Source organism: Hyperolius riggenbachi, chromosome 11 (genome assembly GCF_040937935.1).
Source record: "Hyperolius riggenbachi isolate aHypRig1 chromosome 11, aHypRig1.pri, whole genome shotgun sequence".
In the NCBI taxonomy this organism is placed as follows: domain Eukaryota; kingdom Metazoa; phylum Chordata; class Amphibia; order Anura; family Hyperoliidae; genus Hyperolius; species Hyperolius riggenbachi.
Window position 1 is genome coordinate 114,683,165 of NC_090656.1, and position 11,441 is coordinate 114,694,605.

Here is an 11,441-nt window from a genome sequence, read left to right on the forward strand (position 1 = left end):
GTGGCCGCACTCGTACACAGAGGGGAGCGTGGCTGTGAAGATAGAGATATTTACCTATGAGTAGTGATGTAGGCGAACAGTTCACCTGCAAACAGCTATGACCCTGTACTACTTCCGGGTCGCTGTCTCTCAGCAGTACACATGCCCTGGCCCGGACACGTTCAGTAGAATGCATGCCGTGGCCCAGCAGTGCGTGTCCTTGATTGCGCGCCTGTGGCTGGGCACGCTTCGTCACGTCACGCACATGCGCAAAGCATGCACAGCCACAGGCACGCAATCAAGGATGCGCATCGCTAAACCACGGCATGCATACTACTGAATGTGTCCAGCCCAGGGCATGCATACTGCTGAGAGACAGGGACACGTAAGTAGTAAAGGGCCATAACTGTTTGCAGGCGAGTTGTTCACCTATGAAGGCGAGCTGTTCGCCTACATCACTACCTATGGGGAGGGAAGACACTGGGTCCCATAAAGCCTTCCTAGTCCGCGCTATGTCTTCTCATTCCTCTAGTGATGTTAAATGCCTTCAGGAGTCCTCGGCAGTCTTTGGAAACACTTTCTTCCCCGAGTTCCTCCAAAGATGGGTGCATCTGTACTGCTCATGTGCAAGCCCAGACTTGCTTGTGCGCAGTACGGATTCGCTCATCATCGGGAAGTACTCGGGGATGGCAGTACTTCTGAAGACTGCCCGAGGAGGGTTGAAGATGAAGACATATTCTACCAAGCTAGTCAAAGAACGTCACCAGGGCTGGCGATGGAACAGCGGCACGGAGCGAGGACTATGGAGACACTATGGGATCTAGAGCCTTCCCTCCCCATAGAAGAGTATCCAACTCATTTACTTCAGATTACTTTAAGGTGGCCATACACAGATCGATTTTGATGTTTTATCAAATTAACAGATTTGATTATTTTATTGTATCAATTCTGACTTGATTCAAAGTATACAGTTTTGATCAAATCAAACCAATCAATGTCTGCAAGGTAACGCTATCAAAATCTATCAGATATCCATTCAAGTGTGTGGAGCACTGATTGATTGTCTCTCCATCAACAAACCATTTTTGTATAAAAACAAAAAAACAAAAAACGATCAGATCTATTCCGATCAGTGTGTGGGCAGCTTTACAAACTTGCAGTATTCTGTGTGCCATCTCCTGGTCATGTGACGTAAACACACCAGAAGCTGCCATAGGATTTGTGATTTTGATATTAGTATATATATATGAACTGTCTCAGCCACCCTAGCTGAACTTGTGAACTAAGAATTTACGATACCTCTGGGTCAATCCTAATACCAGGTCTGTGAGCAATAAAGTAAACAAGGATCCTTATCTTACCCCATTTAGATGGCCTGTTTGTATTAAGGCATCTTAATGATGTATTTATGCTTGAAAAAAATATCTGTTTTCCCTTTTGATGTTGCATGTATATAAGCTGTCTGTACCACCAGCCTGCAAACTAACAGGATATAAACCTGAGGAAGGCTGCAAGGCCGAAAGCTTGTTTATTCTTATTCATTTGTAGTTAGCCAATAAATGGTATCATCCTGATTTAAAACTTCTTGATATTAGTAATGTATTCTTAGCCTGTAACTGAGCTTCACAGAAGTGAAAAGGAGTTCTGGCTGCCGGGTTGTTGTTTTTTTGTTAATTTGTAAAGAAGTCACCTGTTATCAAATCTCTACTTTCTAGTCTCCATATTTTTAAATCTAATTCAAAATGCCAAATTTATCTTACTTCATGTGGTCATTCTGAAATCCAATAGAACATTTTTTTTAATTATATCCAGAAATGTTGAGTATGTGGGGGATTGGGGGACAAATCTACCTATTTGGGGTTGGTGGATTTACTTGCTTTATGGAGCAAGACTGAGGAGGAGGACTGCTTAAAGCACAACTGAAGTGAGAAGAATATAGAGGCTGTCATATTTATTTCGTTTAGGCTGGTTTCACAGTGGGACTTTAAAGTCCCACATTACAGCAGCCAGTAACGCAGCCTAACTCACAGCACTGTAAAATCAATTGTGCTGTTCACAGTGCACACGTTGCGTTACATAGTAACGCAGCACGTTTAAACAAAGTGCTGCATGCTGTACGTTATACTCGGCTAGGCAACGTTAGACTGTTTGCACATTCTCAGTAATGTTGGAGGAGGAGGTCTCCCCTCCTCCTCCGGCCAGCCACATGGCTAATTAATATTCACTACACCTTGGTGACTCGTGGTGGGACTATAGTGTTGTCCGGATCATGAACGAATCGTTTATTTGATCCGGATGTTTTTTGTGAGTCGAATCATCTGGATCATCACAATGAAAGATTCGGTTCTCAGTGGATGTCTGTCTGGAAGAAAAAGGAACATACAGAATGTACAGTGCAGGGAAAGTCCTGTCCTGCTAGTCATTTCACCCAGTCTGCTTGCCTAGTAAAATTATTCAAATTATTTGTTTCAAAGATCCGGATCTTTTCAATGATCCGATTCAAATGATCCGAATCCTTAAAAAGATCCAGACTTCCTATCACTAACCTGGTGCGGCTGCTTTGAGAGCCGCATAACGCAGCTCAATCTGACGTCCAACTTCAACACCACCATGCGTTGCGTTAGAGGCACGTTATGCGACCATAACATCCCCTAAAGCGTAATGTCTTGGTGGGAAAGTAGCCTTAAAGCAATACCAGTTGCCTGGCTGTCCTGCTGATCCTCTGCCTCTAATACTTTTAGCCTTAGACCCTGAACAAGCATGCAGCAGATCACGTGTTTCTGACATTATTGTCAGATCTGACAAGATTAGCTGAATGCTTGTTTCTGTTGTACTTCAGACACTACTGCAGCCAAAGAGATCAGCAGGACTGCCAGGCAACTGGTATTGCTTCATAGAAAAAAAAAATATGGCAGCCTCCATATTCTTCTCAGTTCTCACTTGTTGTCCTTTAACATGCCAACTGCACATTAACAGTATAATTTTTAGTGAATGATCATCTTTTCGATCAGATTATAATGATTGTATTGTATGAGAACAGATAATCGATCACATTATGATCACATTCTGCATGGCAAACTTTTTCATGGATATGATCATAACTGATTTAAATTTGATTGCACGTTGGTTTCTTAGTAGTCTGGATTAATTAAATACACTTTTTTCTTTCAATCTTATCAAAAATATGATCATTCACTAACAGTTGTACTGGTACTGGACACCTTGAGGCTCCTTTCACACTGCCACGTTTTCATTGTGCTGCATTACCCGTTTTTAACGCAGAGTGAGGCTAAATCAATGAAAGTCGATGGGACATTTCACACTGGATGCAATGCACTGGAAGCATCCGATTTAACGCTATGGCAATAATGTGTTATGGGACAGCATCTGCAGTGTTGAACGTTTACCGGAAGTAATGCAATTTAATGGTAATGCAAATATTTTAAACAGTTTGGCGTTAGCATTGTGGTGTGCATGTGCGGACGCAAATTGTTTCAGGGTGCATGCTTGCAATGTGTATTTCCGCCACAGGAAGCGAGTGGTAGAGAACCCCATTTATGGGGTGTTTTGGAGCCAAGAATTACATTAATGCTCATTAGCACAGATATCTCTGAAGCTTGGTATTTGCGGTGTGATGCAATTAACTAATTGCACCGCAGTGAAATCGCTGGTTGCCGGTTTGAAACCAACCTGAGGTTGTACTTTTTGTGTCAAAGAAACTAAAATTCCTAAAACTAGAAGTATGATCAAGTGACCTAAATCCAGGTGTAGGAATAATCAGCAGGTCCTGTGAGCTTCGGTACTGCAGTTTTTAGCTTCTTATCATACTTTTTAGTAGGGATGGTAAATGAGAAGCAAATATTTCTAAGCTGGTCCAGGTTTATACAAATGTTGTACACAAATGTTGCTGCTTGAAAATGGACCAATTGGATCTGGCCAAGGTGGAATTCTGATCCATGTCAAGCTGCTTATATTTGCATACATAATTTGCATAACTCCTGCATTAACTCAGGATTATCTGCATCTTATTGACCATCCCTACTGTTTATATTGTATGAAAAGATGGAACTCTCTGAAGACAATTACATAAATGAAACTGCAGCAGTTGTTGCACACTGTTTGAGTCCTGGTTGAGCAGTGTGTACTGTTCTATATAGGGAACATGATAAAAGCAGAACATTCCTTTGAAGAAAAGAGACAAATGCACTCCTTAAGCTGCTCATATGCTCATAGAATTTCCTGGTCAATCGATTTCTCTAAAATGTCAGGTCGATCGCCTTTTGCTCGCGTTTGAATCATAGCGTTGCACTGCTTTAAATCATGCAGCATTGTAGTCTGATCGATTTTCAGTAAATTCCCTGCTGGAATCTATTAAAAATTGATGTGCAGTGTGTGGTAAGAATCAATTTCTTCATGAACTGATTCCTTTTAGAGAGGACTTGATATTTTTTTCACATCAGATATAACCAGCTTTACAGTCCTATGCACTTACAATACACACCATCACACCAGGGATTTGGTGTGTTGATGAATGCTTAAAGCTAATGTACATATATAATCACAAAACAATACACAAACACAAAGTTTAAAATGCATTTGACATTTTAGCACATTTAATTAATTTATCACTCATTTTAACTACATGAATTCAATTATTGTGTCCTCATATCATTCCAGGATCAGAAGACGGTTCTGGAGAGCAATCTGTGCCGTACGGAAAAGACGAGGGCTATGAGAGTTCTGGGGATCAATCCGTGCCCTATGGAAAAGATGAGGGCTACCAGAGTTCTGGAGATCAATCCGTGCCCTATGGAAAAGACGAGGGTTATGAGAGTTCTGGGGATCAATCCGTGCCCTACGGAAAAGACGAGGGCTACGAGAACTCTGGAGGTCAAACCATGCACTATGGAAAAGATGAGGGTTACCAGAGTTCTGGATATCAATCCGTGCCCTATGGAAAAGACGAGGGCTACCAGAGTTCTGGAGATCAATCCGTGCCCTATGGAAAAGACGAGGGCTACCAGAGTTCTGGAGATCAATCTGTGCCATACGGAAAAGATGAGGGCTATGAGATTTCTGGGGATCAATCCGTGCCCTATGGAAAAGATGAGTGCTACCAGAGTTCTAGAGCTCAATCCGTGCCCTACGGAAAAGACGAGGGCTGTGAGAGTTCTGGAGATCAAACCGTGCCCTATGGAAAAGACGAGGGCTACCAGAGTTCTGGAGATCAATCCATGCCATACGGAAAAGACGAGGGCTATGAGAGTTCTGGAGATCAATCTGTGCCATACGGAAAAGATGAGGGCTATGAGATTTCTGGGGATCAATCCGTGCCCTATGGAAAAGATGAGGGCTACCAGAGTTCTGGAGATCAATCCGTGCCCTACGGAAAAGACGAGGGCTACGAGAGTTCTGGAGATAAAAACCGTGCCCTATGGAAAAGACGAGGGCTACCAGAGTCCTGGAGATCAATCCATGCCATACGGAAAAGACGAGGGCTATGAGAGTTCTGGAGATCAATCTGTGCCCTATGGAAAAGACGAAGGCTACCAAAGTTCTGGAGATCAATCTGTGCCATACGGAAAAGACGAGGGCTATGAGAGTTCTGGAGATCAATCTGTGCCCTATGGAAAAGACGAAGGCTACCAGAGTTCTGGAGATCAATCTGTGCCATACGGAAAAGACGAGGGCTATGAGAGTTCTGGAGATCAATCTGTGCCCTATGGAAAAGACAAAGGCTACCAGAGTTCTGGAGATCAATCTGTGCCATACAGAAAAGACGAGGGCTATGGGAGTTCTGGGGATCAATCCGTGCCATACGGAAAAGATGAGGGTTACGAGAGTTCTGGAGATCAAACCGTGCCCTATGGAAAAGACGAGGGCTACCAGAGTTCTGGAGATCAATCCGTGCCATACGGAAAAGATGAGGGTTACGAGAGTTCTGGAGATCAATCCGTGCCCTATGGAAAAGACGAGGGCTACCAGAGTTCTGGAGATCAATCCGTGCCATACGGAAAAGATGAGGGCTACGAGAGTTCTGGAGATCAATTCCTGCCGTACGGAAAAGACCAGGGCTATGAGAGATCTGGAGATCAATCCGTGACCTACGGAAAAGACGAGGGCTACGAGAGTTCTGGAGATCAGTCTGCACCATAAGGGATTTAACTAAAACCATAAGGCCCCTGGGCAAAAACCTGATGTGCTCATCCCCAACCTTCATCCCTGGCTTTTGTGGTGACCACCAGTCACCTATAAACATATAACAAGTGCATCATAACACCACTCCTTTCCTAAGACAAGTGCTACTACTGTTCCCTTTTACCAATAACAAATGTTCCCACCACTCCCCACCCATCATCTCCCCTTCTGCCCTCCATCTCCAACAAATGCTGCCTCCCTACCCTCTAGATTTCTTTCCAGATGCAGAGTATTGTACCTTCTCCAGTGCTGTGTCAGGCTCATTCGCATCTCCACAGCAGTCAGCAGTCCCCCGCGATGCTGGTACCTGGATATTACAAGTGACTTCCATGAGTCATATGCAGGTATGTATCAGCACAAACTGCATCTCCTGACTGCTGTGAAAAGGAGAGTGCACCTGGCAAGCTGCTGGAACAGATCCAATTCTCTACTCTGCTCTGTTGGTGATATGGGGAGTACTGGAGCAGAACCCAGTTATTGGAGGGGAGAGTGGGCCCCCTGGCTCCTGAGTCCCTCTCAGCTGCTTCCCCATTAGTTATGCCACTGTGCACGGCAGGCACTGGAAAGAATGAAGGAAGGTGTTCTGGAAATAATGGAAGAGAGGGAATAAAATTAGTAGCATGTCATTTCTTATGCCCCCTTTTAATTTTGTCTGGAATCTATGTAGTTTGTTTATCATTCGTTATTTGTTGATGTGATTGCCTTGTTGTTGTTTTTTTCATATATTTATTTTCAATATACTAAATAAATTTGGTTATATAAACTGGCATTTGTGGTCTATACCAGAGTTAATGCGCTTATATACTGTATGACAAGTAACCAGTTTTGGCCCAGGCAACCAATCTCATGATTGAGGGCTGGGACCCACATTTTTGGCAGCGTTTTGGGATCACTTTCAATCGCTAGTGATTTCCCAAAATGCTTTGCCAATGTAAGTGGATGGAGGACATCCCACTGGAGCGATTGTGATTAGGGAAATAGCAATAGCAGGACATGTGGCATTCTGGGATTGTTTCCACTCTAATGTATTGTATAGGAGCAGGGAAATCGCTTCTAAAATGGCTTACAAAGCAGTACCGCAAATCGTTAGCGATTGTGATTGCGCTTTGTAGTGGGTCCCAGGCCTCAGGGAGCCTTTCAGATCTCTGCAGCTGACTTTAATCAGGGAGAGTGAATGGACAGAGCTATCAGTCATAGCCAGAGTTATTCCCTCACTGCTAAGCACCTCACTATCCATAAGCAGAGATTGGCCAGTGATATTGTATGTAGCCTGGAATTGCACCAATCAAGTAATCTTGGTGGTGTGTATAATTTGCATTACATTTCCATGCAAGCTGGAATTATTTGACTTTCCATAAGCATTAAAGTTAGATTTTGGTTGGAGTGGCAGGATTGCCAAAGTTCCTTTTAATGCTTTTATCAGGCACATGTGAAATGTTGTGAAATTGTTACTTTTTTGAACCCAGATGGCATTCCAAACTGTCTTTTAAGTCAATTAAGATAGGTATTTGCAATAACAACTGTATTTTCAGCCATATAAGATCCAATTTTTCTCCCCCAAAATGGGGAGAATAATCCCTGCATCGTATACGGCAAAGACCAGGTATCCCTGACTTATGAACGCTCGCTGATATTGTAGCGCCGCCATGTCGGGAATTCCCTGCTTATGTGCCTGCAGTATGCCTGGCTCTCCCCGCATGCCTCCACTCCCTCTCCTGGCCATCCCGGGTGTGTAGCGGCAGCTGCTTTCCTAATCCGCCATGCCCACAGGGATTGCAAACATCCTTCTTCTCCATGCAGCTCGCCCTAGTGTTCGCTTGTATTGATGACGCGATCTATACCAGTTGAACACTAGAGGGAGACCCACGAAAGAGAAGAAATTCATGTAGGCATGGCGGATTAGGTAAGCAGCTGCTGCTACCCACCTGGGGGGCCAGGAGCGTGAGCCTAGCACGCGCTGGGACAAATGTGGGCACAGGAGGATATTGGGGACACAAGAGGACACATGGGGACAAAGGGGGATAATGGAGGACACATGGGGAAATATGGGGAAACAGGAGGACTCATGAGGGGAGACATGGAGGACTCATGGGGGATAAAGGAGGACACAGGAGGACACATGGGGACAAAGGGGGATAATGGAGGACACATGGGGACACAGGAGGACACATGAGGGGAGACATGGGGGATAAAGGAGGACACATGGGGGATAAAGGAGGACACATGGGGGATAAAGGAGGACACATGGGGGACACAGGAGGACACATAGGGGATACAAGGGGAGACATGGAGGACACCATTTGGGGGAGAACATGTACAAGCCAGTCCTGGAACATGGACACACCAGGTTTAGTGTACATTTTTTTTACCTTGGTTTTTACCCTCTAAACCTAGGTGCGTCTTATATTCCGAGCTTATTCCGTACGATGGAAAATACGGTATATTATCTGGTCCCGTCTCACATCAAGGTGTATTCACTAATGCACATAGCAAATGTAAATGTTATAGGGTGTTACACAGCACTATATATAATACATAATCATGTCACTGACTATCCTCAAAGGTGCTCACTCTCTATTCTCTACCATAGTCATAGTCTAATGTCCTACCATATTATTATTATGTATTTATATAGCACTGACATCTTCTGCAGCACGTTACAAAGTATATAGTCATGTTGCTAACTGTCCTCAGAAGAGCTCACACCCTAATCTCTACCATAGTAATAGTCTAATGTCTTACCATATCATCATTATGTATTTATATAGCACAAAAGTTACTAAAATTATTAAAATTGCTTAGGAAGCAGCGGTGGACTTACCTCCCAGAAGCAGATGTTACACCCTGAAAAAGGGAAATTATAAATAAGAACTCCATGAGCATGCTTCCTCTATCTGCATCATGTCTGATGAGAATTTATTCAAACAAAATCATTTGCATAACAAAATAAAAGGTTTTCAATAAGAACTATTCCACAATAACATCCAGTTCTTGTCCATATACAGTGGAGGAAATAATTATTTGACCCCTCACTGATTTTGTAAGTTTGTCCAATGACAAAGAAACGAAAAGTCTCAGAACAGTATCATTTCAATGGTAGGTTTATTTTAAAAGTGGCAGATAGCAGCACATCAAAAGGAAAATCGAAAAAATAACCTTAAATAAAAGATAGCAACTGATTTGCATTTCATTGAGTGAAATAAGTTTTTGAACCCTCTAACAATAAAAGACTTAATACTTAGTGGAAAAACCCTTGTTTGCAAGCACAGAGGTCAAACGTTTCTTGTAATTGATGACCAAGTTTGCACTCATTTTAGGAGGAATGTTGGTCCACTCCTCTTTGCAGATCATCTCTAAATCCCTAATGTTTCGAGGCTGTCTCTGTGCAACTCTGAGCTTGAGCTCCCTCCATAGGTTTTCTATTGGATTAAGGTCCGGAGACTGACTAGGCCACTCCATGACCTTAATGTGCTTCTTCTTGAGCCACTCCTTTGTTGCCTTTGCTGTATGTTTTGGGTCATTGTCGTGCTGGAACACCCATCCACGACCCATTTTCAGTTTCCTGGCAGAAGGAAGGAGGTTGTCGTTCAGGATTTCACGATACATGGCTCCGTCCATTTTCCCCTTAATGCGATTAAGTTGTCCTGTGCCCTTAGCAGAAAAACACCCCCAAAGCAAAATGTTTCCACCCCCATGCTTGACGGTGGGGACAGTGTTTTGGGGGTCATAGGCAGCATTTTTCTTCCTCCAAACACAGCGAGTTGAGTTAATGCCAAAGAGCTCTATTTTGGTCTCATCAGACCACAGCACCTTCTCCCAGTCACTCACAGAATCATTCAGGTGTTCATTGGCAAACTTCAGACGGGCCTGCACATGTGCCTTCTTGAGCAGGGGGACCTTGCGAGCCCTGCAGGATTTTAATCCATTGCGGTGTAATGTGTTTCCAATGGTTTTCTTGGTGACTGTGGTCCCTGCTAATTTGAGGTCATTCACTAACTCCTCCCGTGTAGTTCTAGGATGCTTTTTCACCTTTCTCAGAACCATTGACACTCCACCAGGTGAGATCTTGCGTGGAGCCCCAGAGCGAGGTCGATTGATGGACATTTTGTGCTCCTTCCACTTTCGAACAATCGCACCAACAGTTGTCACCTTCTCTCCCAGCTTCTTGCTAATGGTTTTGTAGCCCATTCCAGCCTTGTGCAGGTCTACAATTTTGTCTCTGACATCCTTGGACAGCTCTTTGGTCTTTCCCATGTTGGAGAGTTTGGAGTCTGCTTGATTGATTGATTCTGTGGACAGGCGTCTTTTATACAGGTGACTAGTTAAGACAGGTGTCCTTAATGAGGGTGACTAATTGAGTAGAAGTGTCTAACCACTCTGTGGGAGCCAGAACTCTTAATGGTTGGTAGGGGTTCAAAAACTTATTTCACTGAATGAAATGCAAATCAGTTGCTATCTTTTATTTAAGGTTATTTTTTCGATTTTCCTTTTGATGTGCTATCTGCCACTGTTAAAATAAACCTACCATTGAAATGATACTGTTCTGAGACTTTTCATTTCTTTGTCATTGGACAAACTTACAAAATCAGTGAGGGGTCAAATAATTATTTCCTCCACTGTAACAGTCATATACAAGTGCAAATACAAAAGCATTTCTTGCTGAACAGGTAAATATGCATTAACTTTTCTGGCTGATCTTTTTAACAACATAGATTCACTGTGATACATGGTTCCAGCATGGCTGACTGCAGGTGGTCACTAAACACTCATGTGGTTGCACACTAGCTCAAATGCATTTACAATACACACATTATTACCACAGAACTGTGAGTTATAAGGCTTCATGTGAACAAAACACACATTACATACTGGCTGTGAGGCCTAATCTTCTCTTTCTTCTGCAAATCACTAATATGGCTGAGTGGCTAATTGTCTAACATATAACACATGTACACTAAAATGGCTGAATGGCTAGCTGCTTGGGTGCAAGTAAAAAAGGGCGCACAGGGCTAGTGGACAAAAAGGGCGCCGCCATAGACTGCAATGCAAAATATCGGCTATTCGGCGCCCGACAGGAAAAAAGGGCGCCTGAGAAATAGCGGTTACAGGGATCGTGTTAACAAAAGTTTTCGTTTACAAAATAAGGTTTATAACAAATATCGTTTACAAGTTCGTTTTGAGTTTGTGTTATACTTATTTTTTCGTTTTTTAATTTCGCTTATATCAGTGTTTACTTATTTTTTAGTTTTAAAATTTCTTTTACG

The 11,441-nt window shown here is 43.1% G+C and overlaps 1 protein-coding gene across 1 annotated transcript; it reads left to right on the plus strand.

Annotated features, from left to right (window-relative positions):
* Positions 1-491: 491 nt before the first annotated feature.
* Positions 492-6,135, plus strand: LOC137537845 (S-antigen protein-like). The gene is made up of 3 exons (XM_068259797.1): positions 492-765; positions 4,657-5,406; positions 5,471-6,135. Exons 1-3 carry the CDS (start codon positions 492-494, stop codon positions 6,133-6,135), a joined length of 1,689 nt encoding a protein of 562 aa, XP_068115898.1.
* The last annotated feature ends 5,306 nt before the right edge of the window (positions 6,136-11,441 follow it).

What these genes read in the sequence shown, in the direction of transcription:
- LOC137537845 (XM_068259797.1), top strand. Translation starts at nt 492, where the DNA reads ATGTCTTCTCATTCCTCTAGTGATGTTAAATGCCTTCAGGAGTCCTCG. An exon ending in GGGCTGGCGATGGAACAGCG is followed by an intron (nt 766 to 4,656) that starts GCACGGAGCGAG and finishes ATATCATTCCAG; the next exon opens with GATCAGAAGACGGTTCTGGA. An exon ending in GAGTTCTGGAGATAAAAACC is followed by an intron (nt 5,407 to 5,470) that starts GTGCCCTATGGA and finishes CATACGGAAAAG; the next exon opens with ACGAGGGCTATGAGAGTTCT.